The 19,361-nt window shown below is 34.6% G+C and overlaps 1 protein-coding gene across 2 annotated transcripts in view; it reads left to right on the forward strand.

The window, feature by feature from the left end:
• The window catches only part of Ano3 (anoctamin 3), a 317,815-nt gene that overhangs the window by 222,067 nt on the left and 76,387 nt on the right, over positions 1-19,361 (forward strand). For both annotated transcript variants that reach the window (XM_048359642.1, XM_048359643.1), the window contains 5 exons: positions 3,341-3,441; positions 8,141-8,185; positions 10,966-11,097; positions 13,958-14,064; positions 15,867-15,922. In XM_048359642.1, coding sequence (XP_048215599.1) covers positions 3,341-3,441; positions 8,141-8,185; positions 10,966-11,097; positions 13,958-14,064; positions 15,867-15,922 — 441 coding nt within the window. The remainder of the gene's footprint in view (positions 1-3,340; positions 3,442-8,140; positions 8,186-10,965; positions 11,098-13,957; positions 14,065-15,866; positions 15,923-19,361) is intronic.

Below are 19,361 nucleotides of genomic sequence, written 5' to 3' on the forward strand. Positions count from 1 at the left end.
TTTATCTATGATACTAAAGATTGAAAGCAGGGCCTAAACCGTGACAGGCACTGAGCTGCAGTTCATACCCTAAGAAGGTTTTATTATCCTATTTCTGAACACATCTCTCCCATTAAGTCTGGAACATAAATTAGAAACACCTTGGAACAATCCACATCACAATCTTCTCCTTTTTCAAGATATATGTTGGATATAAACTGATAAATTTGTATTAGTAGTTCTTTAATTAATCAGTGGTGATTTCTAAATGTTATGCTTTTTTTTTCCCCAAGTACAGTTAGTGTGCTTAAAGTTGATCTAAGTTCAAATACCTGTTGATATTTGAGACATAAGACTCTCTTTCACTGGCATTGTCAATTGTGATTTCCATAATCCTTAATTTGAAACCAGCATATGTTGAATAAGAAAAGTCCTTCAGAAATTATACTGACATGAAAGTATTTTTACTATGCTTGTCTCATAGTGATTTGAAAATACTAGTATGTCAGGAAGGTCAAAGAAAAAATAGTTTGTGATCAAAGAATTTGCATACTCAGAATATTCTACGGTCTCTTGACTATTTTTAGTAAATGTTATGTATTAAGACGTCTCAGAATTCTCAAAACAGAATATTCTTTTCTTTCTTTTTTCTAATTTTCTGTCTTTAAAAAGCATTCTAGTATATAGAAGGGTCTACAGGGTGGTAGGAAAAGAACAAATCAGCCTTTATACTGCCCTCTAGGAACAGATATAATTGCATTGGTGGTGTGACTTTCTAATAGTACTGTTTGAAGATGTTGGTGCCACAAGTTTGACATACTATTCGGGCAAACCTACAAAACTAGTCTTACTTAGAATGGGGGACATTATAAATATTAATATGAATATATTCAACAAGAATATATGTGAGGAGGGGCTGGGGATATGGCCTAGTGGCGAGAGAGCTTGCCTCGTATACATGAGGCCCTGGGTTTGATTCCCCAGCACCACATATACAGAAAACGGCCAGAAGTGGCACTGTGGCTCAAGTGGCACAGTGCTAGCCTTGAGCAAAAAGGAAGCCAGGGACAGTGCTCAGGCCCTGAGTCCAAGGCCCAGGACTGGCCAAAAAAAAAAAAAAAAAAAAAAAGAATATATGTGAGGACTATGTGGATGATTATATTCAGAGATGGCTATATTTGTCCTTAAATTAAGCTGATAATTTTATTCCACATTCTGGGCTTAAAACTTCTAGTTTCCTGAAGAGTTAAGCCTACTTGAAATTCAGAAGTATACTCATTGGTCTAATCTGGTCAGGCTGTCTACAGAGAAGACAATGTTCTTTTGTGACAGATGTTCACATGGAGGGTATGTTTTGTGGAGATTGATGCAAGGGTAATGACAAATGCCGCATGCTTTGTGAGCCTCAGACATGGATGCAAATATCTCTGGAGGCATTAAAACCAAGCTTGACTGTGAACATGAGTAAATACAATGCTGAATTTGTTGTTATGTTACACCAGCTTGTTTAGCTATTTATCTTACACTCTAAACCAAATCTAAGAATTTAAATGAGTATCTGGTAGAGTAATGTGACTAATGAGTAGCATTATCAAGATATTGATATACATACAGAAGAATCTTATTCTTCCATTTTTAAGAATTGACCTGAGCCAAGTGCCAGTGACTCACACCTTTAATCCTAGCTACTCAGGAGGCTGAGATCTGAGGATCACAGTTCAAAGCCAGCCCAGAAAAGAAAGTCCGTGAGACTCTTATCTCCAATATACCACCAGAAAATTCAAAGGGGCACTGTGGCTCAAAGTGGTAGAGTGCTAGCCTTGACCAAAAGAGCTCAGAGACAGCTCCTGGGCCCTGAGTTCAAGCCCCAGGGCAGACAAGAAAAAATAGATCCGAGTGCCCTGATTTTGAAGAGAGAAATAAAACCACCTAGATGATTATGATAACTGCTTAACTCTCTTTGCAAAAACCACTTAGCTAGATAAAAGATATTTGAATTCTTTTTTTTTGCCAGTCCTGGGTCTTGAACTCAGGGCCTGAGCACTGTCCCTGAGCTTCTTTTTGTTCAAGGCTAACACTCTACCACTTGAGCCATAGCTCCACTTCTGGCTTTTTGTATATATATGGTGCTTAGGAATTGAACCCAGGGCTTCATGTATACGAGGCGAGCACTCTACCACTAGGCCATATTCCCAGCCCCAAGATATTTAAATTCTTATATCTTCATACAGGTTGAAATGGAATAAAAATTTAGAGTAAGCATGAAAACTTGACAGTTTTGAGTTGTCATGGGTTTCTAGTGTTTATACACTACTTATTTTCTGGTGACTATCATAGAACTTAAAAAGTAACTTGAAAGTTCAGCTTATAGTTAACAAAAATGACATGAGAATAAGTGGATAAATTATTTAATGACAGGAGACAATTTGCAATGCTTCTCCACTCCTGAAAGGAATAAGGGGCTCATGATACAGTGTCCATCAAAAATAGCTTGAGGTGTGATTGAATAGAATGCAGTGCCAAATGTGGAGATGTAACAATAAAATTCTCCCATATAATTAATATAAGTGAATAGGAAAGAGTAGTTAGTGATTCTTAATTATCCATATGGCTCTCATAGGGGAAATCTATACTTTCATAATAATCAATATAAGAATATTCACTCATCCACACAGGTGCTTATTTCTTGTATACAATGGAGGCACTGAGGAAAATCCTGCTACTTGCCTGTGCCTAGAAATGAATGGTGTGGAATTATTTTTAAAAGAGAATTTATTGTTCACTTTCAATCCTTAAGAAGATATCACTTTTGTCACCCTACTTTATTGATAGCTGGTGCATTTACAGGAGAGCCAAGGGATCATCTGTTTCCTTATTTTATGAGAAGGGAAAGTTTTAGGGCTCTCTGCAGGTGCATGTAGATGGTCACCAGGCCTATCCACTTATCAGGCTTCCTTTCATGACAGTTATCAATTTCTGGAGGGATTAATGTTAACTGGTGATATCAAAAGGTCGACTTCCAGAGTCTATGTTTATGCATGTCTATTCTTGAAAGCTAAGGCTTTGAAATCGACTATGTGTACATTGCAAAAGCACTTCCTCATTAAAAAAAAAAAAAAGCAAACTCCTAGATACTCTGTGATTGATATCTGGATGTGTTAGGTCCTTAGCTGGTTTCCATGCCAATATTTTATTGAGGTTTTTCTTTATTAAGAAGAGTATATATGCATTTTGTCTCTTAATCAATGATGATAATTCATGTATGATTAAGGGTGTTATGGTTTTTTGCTTCAGATTCAAATGGTGGTATGATACTGTAAACTTTAGTTGTAAATTTTATCTGTCTTTCTATCCTTCACAGCCAGCTATTGCAAACCCTGATATCATGTTTATTAAAATTCATATACCATGGGACACACTGTGCAAGTATGCAGAGAGACTGAACATCCGAATGCCCTTCAGGTACTTTTCAATTTTATTTCATTTAATCTCAATATGCACTAAGATGAGTCTGCCTGTTGCAATACCATGGAGCAATAATATGGGGAAAATACTTTTCTCCCCCAAACTGAGAGCATATTGGACAAGGTTTTTTTTTTCTAATTCTTTTGGCTAATGAGATAAACTTTGTGATTCCCTGAACACTTTCTATCATTTCAAAGGGACTTGCCTAGAGACAGAGGACAAAATAGTTATTCTCAGAGTTGAAATTTAACCATTCGAAGAACACATTCACCTCAGAGTTTAAATGGATAACTAATATACAACAGACCAACTGCTAGTATCATATTAAATGGGGAGAAACTAAAACCATTCCCCATAAACTCAGGAACAAGAGAAGGATGCCCACTCTCACCACTTCTTTTCAACATAGTGCTGGAATCCCTTGCCATAGCAATAAGGCAAGAGGAGGGCATCAAAGGGATCCATATTGGCAAAGAAGAAATCAAATTATCCCTATTCTCAGTTGACATGATCTTATATCTGAAGGACCCAAAAATCTCAGTCCCCAAACTTATAAACCTTATAAACCATTTTGGCAAAGTAGCAGGATACAAAATCAACCCACAAAAGTCAACAGCTTTTCTTTTATTATTTTGAGGAATGTTCCATCTATTCCTGTTCTCTCCAGAGCTTTTAATAAGTATGGCTGTTGTATTTTGTCAAAGGCTTTTTGGGCATCGACTGAGATAACAATGTGATTCTTGATTTTAGTTCTGTTTATGTGGTGAATTACATTGATTGATTTACCAAATATTGGTGTTACTTTGTTTTATGAGTGGAGAACTGAAATTGTGTAACTTAGATCTCATTGTATAACTTAGACTTATTACTAAACCCAGATATATTTTTATTCTATAGGAAAGTAATCATGAATACAGTTTGGAAACTATACCATATTAGCATAGACTTATGTTTTAGTAGAAGTTTATTTCTAACAGTTGAGGAAGCTAAAATTACAAAACTAGGGTGCTATAATAGTTGGAGTCTACGATGATCCCGAGTGTGGATTGTGAATTCATATGGGAGAAAGAGTTTTGGCTAGCTTTCTGGACGCATTTTAGGACATTGATCCTATTACCGAAGTCTTCACCTTTGTAACCTGATTACCATCCAAAATCTCACCTCCAAATACATAACAAGTAGACATTTTGGTAGGGGAGAAACAAACATTAAGCCTATTACAACAAATAATAGCACATATGTTTGCTTTATATTATATATTCAAGGAAGAAAAATGATAAATAATTAAAATGATAAAGTTCCTGTCTCGCATCTTGTTGAAGATTTGCCTGTTATTATTTCACGATTCCTTCCTCCTTGCCTGCAAAAATGCTTCTGATTAATGAGATACTGAAACTTTTAGAAAATGATATTAAAATTATCACAATTTAATAACATAAATCTTTGGAAAATATACAGTATGTCCTAGAGTATGTCAGAGTAAAATACATCTATGAAGTTATAAAAAGAAAACTTATGACCCATTATCTTCTGAATTTCTGAATTAATACATAACTACTTATTTAGAAACTTTGGGAGAAGTTGCTCTTAGTCTTTAGAAGGTATTACCTTATCTAGGGAAACAGTAATAATTAAGTAAATCTAGAACCTATACCTAGAGATTTGGGCACATTTAATCTGGGATGGCATTGGATACTTTTAACAACTATCCTAAAATAGTTTGATTCTGATAATAAAGAATTAATTTCTTTGGTATTTTAATATTTTAACATTCCATATAATTTTTACTAACTTCCCAGAAAGAATTATACAACTTAGCATATCACCAGTTTTTTTTGTTTTTTTTTTTTTTTTTTTTTTGGCCAGTCCTGGGCCTTGGACTCAGGGCCTGAGCACTGTCCCTGGCTTCTTCCCGCTCAAGGCTAGCACTCTGCCACTTGAGCCACAGCGCCGCTTCTGGCCGTTTTCTGTATATGTGGTGCTGGGGAATCGAACCTAGGGCCTCTTGTATATGAGGCAGGCACTCTTGCCACTAGGCTATATCCCCAGCCCAGCATATCACCAGTTTTTACCTGAAATTAATGTTCTTGGAAAAAATAATTTGAAAATTGCTGGAACAAAATGTTACTTTGGAATAACTTTCTAAATCAGTTTAAATAATAGATGTTGCATGAACTAACTTCATAGTAACCAACTTGTAATTTATTTATAAAGTACATTTGCAATTTGGACTTGCAAGCAACACATGGTGAGAATACGATTCAAGTACAAGCTGTACAGAAAATAGTTTCATGATATCCAATCCAAGTTTGATGTCATTTATGGCTAGGTAGTGAGTTCAAGGCTCACTTGAACTACAAAGTGAAACCCTATTTAGAGTAGAAAAGAAAAAAGAGCTAGAGATACAATTCATCAGTTGAGTGTTTGAACTTCCTCTTCAGCTTCACCAAAAGTAAAAAATTTAGGTACCAATAATTCGTATACAGAACATTTATATAGGGCAGGTGGAAATGTAACATTTTACATGAAATTCTTGTATTTGATCAAAGTCCTAGAACCTGTCCCTCAAGACAGCATAGGATGGAAACCTACAGGAATAGTAAAGGAAATATACACAAACCTTTATTTTAAATTGTATTTTCTGAAATTCAAAAGATTTTACAAGGAGATTAAAATTTAACATGACCATATTTCATTTTAAATCAAGAATATATATACTTATATAAGTATATGAATGTGTATATATATGAATATATACATTTTTACTGGAGACATTCCACACAATTTTTTAATCTTAGAAATCTTTTTACATTCCACAAGGAAAAGCTAAAAATTTACTCAGAAAGGTTTGTTTGTTATAAACATTCCTGCAAAAACAATTAACTTTTTTATTATCATAAGTCTTAAATGTTTAACCTGCTGCTAGAATTGCATATGTAAAGTATGGTAAACCTAAATTATCTAGCCATGGCTTTCTTAGTTTTCCTCTAAAATAAACATGGCCAGGCTGGGAAATGGCCTAGTGGCAAGAGTGCTTGCCTCGTATACATGAGGCCCTGGGTTCAATTCCCCAGCACTACATATACAGAAAACGGCCAGAAGTGGCGCTGTGGCTCAAGTGGCAGAGTGCTAGCCTTGAGCAAAAAAGAAGCCAGGGACAGTGCTCAGGCCCTGAGTCCAAGCCCCAGGACTGGCCAAAAAAATAAAAATAAAAATAAAAAAATAAAATAAACATGGCCTTCACACTGAGCTTAATATATCTAAAGTAGGCCAGAGGTATTTCAAAGGTTACATTGCACACACAGCTCTAGTTTATAAAATCAGAAATGACTGAGCCTTAGATTTACACATCTCAGTAATTATCAAATCCCATGCTTAGCATTTTTCTTTGGGTTCAGAATTGATTCCTGTTCCTCTCTCTCTCTCTCTCTCTCTCTCTCTCTCTCTCTCTCTCTCTCTCTCTCTCTCTTTCTCTCTCTCTCCTCTCTCTTTCTCTTTCTCTCTTGCATTAAAATAGTTGACACATTTAAATTGTGTCAATCATCCAGAAATTTTCAGAGTCTCTACATGAAGACAAGCTTACATTTCCTGCAGTCCTCCAATAAATATTACAAACATAAAGAATTTGAGGGGCCAGTGTACTAACACCTTACACAGTTAGGACAAACCTTAAAGCACATTCATGTAAAGGATAATTCTCAAAAAAAAAAAAAAAGCATGAAAGAAGTCTAGTAACATAAAATAAATAAAAGTAGAGTAGCTCAGATTTCCCTAGAGCAGTGACCTTAGTAGCTCACCTATCCACTGGCCTTCTGGCTGGCTCTCCCAGAAAGCTTTACAATCAACAACTGGCTGTTAAGAGCTGGCTAGGAACAGTGATTAAGATAACTATCTGCAAGTACATATGATGCATCAATATATATCAAATGCAAGGTAAAAAAGAACAGAATCATAAGAAGGGAAAATTAAGGGAAAAATTAACCCATCTTTCTATATGACAGTATTCCATTTAGAAGTTACGGGATAGAATATTATAGGTAGGAAAGAATTTGGTCTATCAAATTCATTCATAGAGAAGAATAAAGGAGAATGGAGATTAGTGATGAGTTTTAGATTGAGGATACACTGGTTAATGCTGGTGACACAATTACATAGAAGCTTACAGTGCAAAAGAAGTCCTCCAAAATGTTGTAAAGACAGAAAGAAACCTTACCCTTTAAAATGTTTGAGCTATAACCCTTTTCACATACATTCTCAAAACAGTAAGGCGCCTCTCGTAAGAGGACCTGACGAGATCCTTTGCTAAACGCAGTTCATCTCTGATTCTCCCATCAAATTGAGATACCAGTTTACGTTATATGAAAGAAGAAATGAAGCTATTCAAATGATATGATTAGTGTATTTAAATGAAAGAAGACAGACCTTTGGAAAAAAATAAAAACAAAATGTTTGGGAAGAATTTATTCGTTTTGAAATTGTTTATGTTAACCGAAACTTAGATTTTGGGATTTAAATTATGTAACTATGTTGTTCTTTATATTATACTCACCTGGTTTATTCCAAATGTATTAAAATATTAAGCATATGAAAGTTGGGCACTTGAATTCTTCAATGTTATTGAATATCATCAATCATATAGCTCTCATTTTGTTTTCTTGTTGCTTTCCTCAGCTGATTTTTTTTTGTTTGTTTTCAGGAAAAAATGCTATTACACTGACCAGAGGAATAAATCAATGGGCAGGTTGGTGGGTGATGCATAATTTGTCTCTGACCAATAAGTCATTTGGAAAAAAATAAAAGTTATTTGATTCCCAGTATCAGCAGTTGTAAATTATTGGTTAACAATTGTTGAAACAATTTCCAAAGTGACTAAATTCAACATACTAAAATCATTAACTTTAGCAATATTGAAAAATCAGATGATTTCTTTGTTACTATTACTTTTGCCATTTCAGGAAACCTCCATGATATGTTATAGGAGGGTAATTGTAATTGCAAGCTACCATCTGAAGGGGTTTATTTTAAAGATCGTTATGCAGTAATTGTCAGTAGATCAATGATTTTAAGATGACCTAGCAGTGACTGGGCCGTTCAAGTCAGTACTCTTATTTCATAGATTTGGTAAACATTAGCTTCTATGCCCATGTAATGATACATGGAGCCCGTTTTGCATTATTGATCTGCTCTTATTCTGACACCTAGGCTTCCTCATATTGAAAATGAACTCCTTTTCAACAGTTCCTTCTTAAAACCTCAATGTAGCACTGTTGACTGTTTAGTTGGAAGAAAGAAGCTTCCACTTAATGTTTGCACAAACACAGGGCTTCATGCCCGTGTGTGTGTGTGTTTTGTTTGTTTATTGAAAAGAAAATTCAACAGGCAAAATACAAGAATATTTTATGGTATGATGTTCTCAGTGACTGTAGGATAAAGACACTACATTTCAGAAATCTATATGATGTGAAAAAACAGTCTGTGTTAGAAGATGATTTAATGACTATTCCCTAGAGAATGTTGGTCTCTCTTTCAATAAAAATTTAGTTGTGGTAGGATTTTATGATAAAAGCATAAATCTTGGAGGAAAATAACTTGAAATTAGAATTGATATTACAGAAATAAATCCTGAACTCATTTTTAAAAAATTAATGGTGTTTCTAAAGCCACACAAGCATTTCTGTAAGGGAAAGGTACTGATTTAGAATGAACTCTATTTCCTATACAAATCTTGGTCTATGTAGCAAAATCCCAAGTATTTTTTAAATGATAAAATCAATGTCACTGAAATGTTGGAATATATAAAATTACAACTGCAGATTGTTTTAATTTTGTCATATGTATGAGTATGTATGTATCTGTTCAATGTGGAATGATGTATATCTTTGTTTCATTAGTATGCTACCACAGTTAGTGAGACTTTTGACTGCATCATTAGTGGATTTTCCTTTGAATTAGGCATCTTTCATTCAGATATTTGCAAAATAAAAATATTATATTAAAATCTCAAGAAAAGTTTATTTGTATAAAGCTATAATAGTTTAGTTTCAGTTACCTAGTGTCTAAACATCTATGATAAATATTTGCAAGTTAAATCCTAAAGAAATAAGATTATTAATATTGAAGTAATGGTCTTCTTTCTTTATTAATCACCTTTATAAGTAAAATGAACACTATATCATGTGTTTCATTATGTTCATCTTTCATGTTATTGTTTTTGCTTTATGAAGTTAAAATTCAGTTGCTAGTTATCCTAAGCAAATACCAAGAATCTTGAATCTTATCCAACTACTTTACATTTTATCCATTACTTTATATTTTATTTTTGCATTTTACATTCTATCTATTACCTATTTATCTATTAGTTTTCCTAAGCAAACTGTGTATACTGGTATTAGAACTAGGGAAGTGAAAGGGAATATCAAGGGAATATCGAGAGACAAAGGATAAAAAGACAAACGACTCCAGAAGCAATACCTGCAAAACCATTTGGTGTAAACCAACTGAAGAACTCATGGGGGGAGAGGGAAAGGGGGAGGGGAGAGGATGGAATGAGGGAGGAGGTAACAAACAGTACAAGAAATGTACCCATATGAAACTGTAACCTCTCTGTACATCACTTTGACAATAAATAGAAAAAAAATTATTTTGAACCATAAACAACTACATTACATTTTATCTTTTACTTATTGTTCTTTTGTTCTTTTACTTTGTGTATACAAATGAAGTGGGATAGAGAATCAATACTAAAAGAATTTACCAAATTATGTGGCATATTTAAGTAAAGGAGCATCATCTGATGAATTAAGATAGTCATGTTATAATCCTGCTATATTCCTTACTAAAGGCAATACATTTTCAAAAGCTAGAGTAATTAGTGTATGAGCTGTTTAATATCTTCTACACGTCTCTGTATTGCCTCTGACATAATAGTTATAGTATTTAAAAAACATTCTTTACAATAAAACGCAGTAAAATAAATGCTAAGGCTGTTTATTAATTATTTTATGCTAAAATATAATGTGGTCTCTCCAAAAGTGAAAATGGTGAGACTTATAAATTGTCCTCTTGGTTGGTAGAGAACAGATCGAGATCTGCACATCCTAAATTTCACAACAGATTTGACACTTCAAATTTTTCATAGTAATTTCACCATAGTAAACACGAATGAAATAGTTCTTAGGATACAGTATTTGCTGCCTTCCCATTGCTGGCTTAAAATTTTATCTGAGTGTTGTTTGTTAAAGGCCAAATATTGAAAGGCCCAATATGGAGAATCAATCCTGTCTTGCCATTCAATTTACCTATTGCAGATAATGTTAAAACTTGCTTCACAGGACATCATAAATAGTGTGTTAATATTTACACTTCGTGTTCTTATTTATTTATTCTGTGTGGGAACAGAATGTGTGGGTGAGGGTGTATATGTGTCTTTTGGGACTCTTTTAGTATTTAAGGGTCTTATAGTGAGTAGTGATTGCTCTTGAATATAACCCAATCTAGTTCTACAATATGACTTTGTTGCAGGGTACAAAGTTATTTCAGAAGAATAAAAAAATGGATGGCCCAAAACCCAATGGTTCTAGACAAGTCAGCTTTTCCAGACCTGGAGGAGTCTGGCTGCTATACAGGTCCTTTCAGCCGAGCCAGGATTCACCAGTGAGTTCCTTTTTGTTTCTCCTTCCTGCCTTGCTGGCTTTTGATACCTGGAGTTTAATTATAGAAGACATCAGTGACCATTTCAATTCTTACTAAATGAATCAGCAAATACACCACTGCAATAAAATACATACTTCACTTTTGAACAACACTGAATCAACATCATGAATTTTTCATTCATTTTATGATTTAGAGACAGACAAGAAACAATCCAAAATCTATGTGGTTGTCTAGATTCCTTTCAAAAACAATTACTGTGATAATCACCCAATAAAAATAGTACTAATGATAATAAAAGAAGTTTAATTAATAATAGAATATTGTAATATATTAAAACCATGCTTTTTAATTATTATATTTATTAACTAATCTACTTTGGTTTAGTTTAATTTAAAAATATAGTAAAATAATTTCAGAGAATCACAGATCTCTCTATTCCTCTTTTTTACCTACCTGTGATATTCTATGTTTATTCATGTAGATATGTATTTAAATATTATTTGCTGAGTTCTACATGTCACAATTCAATATATAAAGAAGATTGTGACACAGTTTCTGTCTTCTACTTTCGTGGTAATACTAGTCAAACTGTACAAACAAACACTGTAAATTTATAAGTATATTAAACAGGGAAGACATAAGACAGAGAAATATGCAATTCAGTATAGAACCAAGGCTTTCATTCCATTTACACAGTTTGGAGTAACCTGTCAAAGGAAGGATGAACCAGAATTCAAGACCACCAAATGAGTGATATAGCCAGGCAACAGTGGGAAACCTTCACTTTTCTAATATTGTATTTGTCTCACTACTTAACTCTGGAGTCATGTCCAGGAGTCTAAAAGTTTTGAATTGCATAATTCTATGAAAATATAAATGTGTGACAAGTATAGAAAGAGGCTCTGAGGAGCATCTTCACCTTTTCACTATACATATACACTTACTGGACCTCCAATGGATCTGTGGCACATCAGATTTTTAAAAAAATACTAGAAATACTACTGTCTTTGAAAACATAAGGAATATGCTTATCTGTGAAAACTTTCCTATCAATCAGCACATGCAAATGCCTTCTAAATTAATCTTCCCAATACCTCCCCATTTGTGTTTACAAAACAATTCAATTTTTAATTTTCTACTGTGGAGGTACCAAGGTTGAAGACCCTGTGCCACATTCATCCTTTAGCATCTATGTCTCCCACCAGTTATTTGCTCCTGCTATAATAATCTGAGCTATAATTCAAATTCTCAGACATAGTCACGCTGTTTCTTTTTTCTCTGTCAGACAAGAGTTGCCTCTAGATCTCTGTATAACATTTTCCTTATTATTGTATTCTACTCCTCTTCCATCATCACCACCTCCATTCTCCACCTTCTATATGCCATTCCTTTTTTATTCCTAGATATTACCTAGAATCATTTTTATTTGTTTGTTTGTGTCATGTTTAATTTCCCCATAATGGCAATTGCATGAAAAAAAATGACACATATGTTTAAAAAATAGTTGTTTGGAAATGCTAAAGAACTCAATTTTAGCACAAAAGAAAACATGAGTATGACAGATCCTCCTTCTGCAGCCTAGTTTTCTGAGTAAAGAGATGATACGTATAATACTAGATGCGGAAGAGCTCAGCGTCTAATACAATGGATAGATTCACAGATCAAAATCAGTGTGTTTGGAAATACACAAATAAAATGCATATTTTACAAAAAAAAAATAAGCGGGCCATTTTCAGAGGACAGGATCTGAGAAGCCATCTGGAAGGACATAGTCTACTTTACCAGATACTGAAATAGAGGGAGATGAGGAAAAGGAGAGACATTAAAGGTCGAGAAAAACATGATGAAGAGATATGTGAAAGTTAGAGGTAGTGGTAAATTTTATACTTTGATAGATAATTAGCTAAGAAACAGAATTGTAAAAAATAAGGGTGCAAGTACTGAGTTCCTTGGAAGAAAATAAGACATTCAATCATGCTCCTAATGGAGTTGATGACATACTGAAACTAGTGGGTGCTCTACGAATCAACGTTATACTTTGGGAATCCAGTGAAAAATTGAATGTTGGGTTAGAACAGTCTTCTCACAGTCTAGGCAAGAGGCAATGACACAATGACATAAGTAGGCAGAGCCAGAGGTGGGGAGAGGTAGTTCATTAGACCAATTACTTAGTGAGAAAGCTGTTTGAGTGCAGAGAATGAGAACACAAGGATCCTAGAAGACTAAATACTTCAGGACTAAATGCCTGGGGAAATGGCACATTATCAGTCAGAAATATGTTTCTGGAAACAGGAAGAGTCAGAAGCTGAGGAGACCCACTTCACTCCACTTTTATCAGACTCCCATTATATTATAAATTAATTGCACTTTGAAAATGCTGCTCTTTATAACAGGGGCACTCCCATGGACCTTTCCTTGTATTCTTCTCACATGTTACCAAGGACAGAGGAGATCTATTACTGATTTCCAAGCTCTGTAAACAGGAAAAGCTCGGTTGGAGAGTGTGAATGAAGATTATACCAATGTTTAATTTATCCTATTTGGAGCCACATTGCTCACAGCAGTGGAACATTTGTGGAAGGCAGTAGGAAACTTAGTCTCTCCATTCTAAACAAGACTTTCTTATAAACTGAAAAATTATAAAGCGAATATTTGGTAGCTCACTGAATTTTACATGCATGTATTTCATTTTCTGTTAGTTGATTCCCCGCTCCCCGCAAGGGTTCTAACTTAGTATACTTTGCATGTATTAGAATCAAAAGGGGAAACAAATGTTGATTACCCAGGAACTTTTAATTACGACAGAATTCTCTGCTTTGCTGAGCTCTGCGTGTTCAAACCAATCTCCTTATCTTGACAGCTTCATAATAAACAATAAGGACACCTTCTTCAGTAATGCTACTAGAAGCAGGATTGTCTATCACATGTTGGAGCGTACCAAATATGAAAATGGGATATCAAAAGTGGGTAAGAACATCAAAGCTCAGAGAAAGTATGTATTTGTTACAAACAGAGTTATCATTGAGGCTGTTGTTTTGGAATTCCTGGGGGTTGAACTTAAGACTTCATGGTTGGTAGGCATGGTCTCTACTGCTGAAACACACTTCTAGCAAAATTGTTGTTTAGCCACTGAAGAGTTGACTTCATTCATTAAGTGACTATATAACAGAAGGAACATAGTTTCCATACATTGTAGTTCGCTACCTTTCATTAAAAATCAAAAATAATAAATGTTTTAGGAGTGCATCAGAATGTGAATATGCATGTACCTTAGGACAGCTTTTATTTCGTTAAATTCATCCAAAATAATAAATGAGGTTTGTGGTTTTTTTTAAGAAATATGAAGAAGCCAGTACCAATGTCTCAAGTCTCTAATCCTAGCTACTCAGGAGAATGAGGTCTGAGAATCATGGTTTGAAACTAGCCAAGGCAGGAAACTCCACAAGACTCTTTATCTCCAATAAACTACTCAGAAAAGGCAGGAGTGGGATGGTCTGTGGCACACGTGGTAGACAACAAACCTTGAGCACAGAGAGGTCCAAGGACAGCTCCCAGGCCCTGAATTCAAACCCCAGGAAGGGAAAAAAGAAAAGAAAAAGGAAAAAGAAAGAAATCAGAATCTTAACTGAACCAAAAACCTGCTACATGATAACAGCATAGGTTTATTTACACTCTAATAACATAGTAGTGAGGCACAGTGGTCAATGCCGGTAATCTCAGCTACTTCAGAGGCTGAGGCAGGAGAATCACTAATTCAACCTGTACAAATTAGCCAGATGTTCTCTCAAGATCACGTTTCTAAAATGGGAAGGACTGGAGTATAGCTAGGAAGTATAGTACTTGCAGGCACATTCTTGGCCCTAGGTTTAACCCCTGATACATTTTCTACCAGACATTTGATTTTAAAATAAAATTATTTCTAACTGCAATTAAAAGTATTCTAAACATATATATACAATATGTAGATATACAATACCAATAAAAATTATAAGCATTCATTATTTATTATTGTTGCCCCCTTTTATAAAATTACTGAGCATTTTACTCAAGCCCAATATACATTTTCAAAACATTCAAATAGTTGAACCATATTCTATAGTAAGCCTTAAGTAAGAATTAATTGCAAAGTACCAATTAATTGATTTAACTTTCGTACTGAATAATGAAAAACTTTTGTTATAAAAATAAAAGGCTTCCTCAGTTTCAGTTGTGCAATTATTCCTAATTCTTTATGAACATAAATAACATTGCAATAAATATTATTCTCCAAAAAGGTTTTCTGACTGCCTATTCTCACCAGCACGGTGTGTACAAGGTCACACAAGAGCCCACTGAAATGGATATTTTGACTGTGACACATTGTTATTTATGCCCCTTTGGCTAAGTGTAAACAAGATTTCCCAGTACAATAACCTCCCAAAATATTTGAGGAGGAAGGCTAGAATGACTGTCACTTGACCAAACTTAGTTGCTTTGAGGGTAAAAAATAAAATTGTTCCTGAAACATGTGATTATAAGTAAATGGGTGTTATTCCTCAGCAGAGTGGTTTTGTGTGTGGGCATCTTGCACATCACAGATTATAGCTGTTGTGGCTAAGAACACTGAATTATTTATCCCTTATATACACACACACACACACACACACACACACACACACACGCATTTAAACATAATTCATACATATACTAGTTTATTTTGGGATTCAGAGAGTATATTTCACTGAATTTGGCTCAAATTTTTTGTTTCTGTTTTCTTGTTCTCTTTCTAGGTATCCGTAAGCTTATAAACAATGGTTCATACATAGCAGCATTTCCCCCACATGAGGTAATTCTGAAAGATAATTTCTCTTCTTTCTACTCTCTTTTTCTCTCTCTCCCTCCCCCCTCTTCTCTCCCTCTCTCTCTCTCTCACACACCCTTATTCCCTCACTCCTCATCCTCTTTCTTCCCTTTCCTCTTCTTCCCCCCGCATCTCTCTCTCTCCTTGAGTTTTAGACTTAAGACCTGTGCTTTCTAGGCAAGTGTTCTACAATGTGCACTATGCCTGCAATGCTCTCTTGCTTTAGTCATTTTTCAGACAGGGTCATGTGTTTTTCAGGGCTAACCTGAGACTGTGATTCTCCTACCTCTCCTCTCTTGTACCTAGGATTACAGTCATGAAACACTCTTTTTTTTTTTTAATTTGTAGTCTACTAGTGCTTTGCCTAGCCTTGACTTGATCCCTGAAACTATGGACCCTCTACTTCCACTTTCCATCAAAATAGATTTCAATGAAATATTATTTTTATGCTCAACGCATAATCCCATTTATTTCATTTGGGTCTGGTTCCCATATCCACTTATGATTTCTAAGACTGTGTTATATGCCTGGGGCTGCACACTGGCTCCTCTTCTCCAGAACTTCTCAGTTTGCCTCATGTGAGAAATCACAGGTTCTGAGGGACACTTCAGGGACTAGATATTCTGACTGCTGCTTCTGCTTCAACACAGAGATCCATCCTTGATCCAACTTGAAATCCAATTATTCTAAACAGGGCAGGTCCCTCAATTTTACCTATTGTTTTAGGTTACCTGAATGTTGAGGACACAGTCAAAATGAAAAAGTGTAGTTCAGGACTTATCTGATTCATTGCCTCATCATTCCCTCTTTCCCAATCTTTTAAAAATTTTCTTTATTTTATTATCTTTTTATCATTTTTTCTGCATAATTACTTATTTATTGTCAAAGTGATGTACACAAGGGTTACAGTTTCGTATATAAGGCAGTGGGTACATTTCATGTATAATTTATTATCTTTAAGTAGTTGGACAAAGGAGTTGCCACTTAAAAAAGCAGTTTGTAGATACAATGCATCTTGATCAATGTCTCCCCTTTCAACATTCTCACCCATCTCTCCCCAAACTACCGTTCCCTCACGCTTCTTAACTTCATAGGATATGCATTGAATTCTTGGGGGCGTTCTCCCCACCTTCTCCTCCTCTGTTTTAATTAGAAATGCCTGTTGCACTCTGTGCTGTGCTCTGCGTACTATGAATAATACTTCAATATGTTTTAACTCCTCCTTGCTTCCCTGGCTTCTTTCTTTAAGCGGATTCACATTTTAAAATGAAAATGGGTCTCTAGAGATTTCACTTAAAAACCATTATTCTTCTATTTATAGAGCAAAACAGAACATTCACAGGTTATAAAATGTGAGGAATATTCAGGCTTGCAGAGACAATAGTACATAAAATACACTAAGAAAAGCCTACTGGTTAATGAATTAAATGTTTTACATAAATTTTCTCATTTGAACAACTTATTAGATAGACAACAAAACTAACTCCATATATATGTGTATATATATATATGTGTGTGTATATATATATATATACATATATGAATGTCAATTTGCAAGGGCAGAATTCTGAGCTTTGGGAACATAATTTATAAATGTCTACTTATAGAAAGAATAATAGTAGTAGCAATATCCAGTATTTTTGTATGTTTCACATGCTAAGTTGTATGAACAGATTTCCCCATTATTCTGACAAGAACAATGAAGGGAAATATATAATCGTGCCATTTTAGAGATAAAGAAACAAAAGGCTAGACAAATGGACTACTTACTGATGCAGGGTTGATGGAGTGTTTAGAACAGCAAATTTAAAGTTCTAGGACAATCTTTATAGAAAAGGAAACTGTAAGTCCTTTTCTGTGTGGTTATTTTCTCTACATAATTAGGCTGTACTCTAGCAGTTTATTTTTCAGTTGTCTGTGGGAAATTTAAGTTCTGTCACAATTGGATTGTTAATAATGTTCATATTAATACATATAAATTAGTTTACACAATAATAGATAACAGTATTTTCAAAATGAAAATAGTAAAAATAAAATAAAGGAAAAATAAAATTGGTTCAGGAATTTCATTTAATTCTAAGTACCAATAATGTGAGGAAGAAAAAGAAAGGCTAGTTAGAAAGAAAAGAATCAATAACACTATCTATATACTAGTTTGTTAAAGATACTTTGAAATGGATGACTTCCTTTCTCCTTATCAGTGCAGATAAGAGTGAATCTTCTGTTTCTACCCATACTTAAGATTTTTTTCCTTTCATAAAGTACAATAAGTTCCTGTGTAAGCTGGCATAAAAAGGTTAAAGACAACAAGCAAAGAATAGAAATAATTTGTATGAGATATGGAATATATATTGAATTTTTTTCTATCAAACAGAAATGGGAAAATCTCTTGGCTTGAGAAGCATCAATTAAGTTTCCTTATCACTATTAAAAGCTAAGATTATACTTGAGCATTCAGAAAGGTTGAAAATGCATAAGTGAAACAGAATAAATATTCCATCAGTTTTCTTTTGCATACTGCCACTTGTTCTTGCCAAGTCAGAGAATTATGGTTGGGGACAAAGAACAATGAGAACAGAGATACATGTGATCACTGCTAAATCTTAGACTCTAAAACTCAAGAAGTGTGTATGTTCTCACCATTGGGCTGCAAATGAATGCCATATATTTTAGAAGCATTCTCAGTAGTGACTGAAAGAAAGTTGAGATTTTGGTTCACCTTCCTTTTCCTACCCAATGTCTCTGGCCATCATTTTGCTTTCACAGCCAAACACATTTTTCTCTAGCAGGTGCTTTTTGCTTAGATTCTAGATCTCTGCTTTTACTTTCTTTAGGCTTCACCCATGTGTGCTCCCTGAGGGATGATATCTTTGAGACTACAGTTTAAGTGTGCTTCCACACCTTTCTAATTACTTTTTAAATTGTGTTTAAGAGCATTGGTTGCTGTCCACAAGTGTTTAGAGTTGCAATTCTAGGCACTCGCATGCCATGGCTCAGATTTTCCTTTTTTCTCCTTTGGAATTCACAGCCTGAGTTTTCTGGGTACACTTAGCGAGATGAAACTCATATGACAGACATTTCAGAGAGGATAGGAAGAATTAGTTAAATGCTTCCATTTTTGAGACATTTCCTGTGAAGTACATTTCTGGAACTCTTGGCTTAATACTGGAGGCACAGACCTCTTACTTTACTAATGAACGCTTACTCTCTTATTTAGCGTTCAAAAGTAGAAGAAAATTTTCCTGGGACTGGACCATGATTTAAAACACAGTACCTTCGTTTCTTAGTCAAAAATCACATCAATTTCTGACATTGATGGGGGAGATGTTATTTTATTAAAAGTTGTACGTTTCCAAACAGTAAAACTTGTAGGTCTCATTTAAATAGATTGAACTCCAATGGTTCAAAGCAAATGATTTAAGCA

The sequence above is a fragment of the Perognathus longimembris genome, chromosome 13 (assembly GCF_023159225.1).
Source record: "Perognathus longimembris pacificus isolate PPM17 chromosome 13, ASM2315922v1, whole genome shotgun sequence".
NCBI lineage: Eukaryota > Metazoa > Chordata > Mammalia > Rodentia > Heteromyidae > Perognathus > Perognathus longimembris.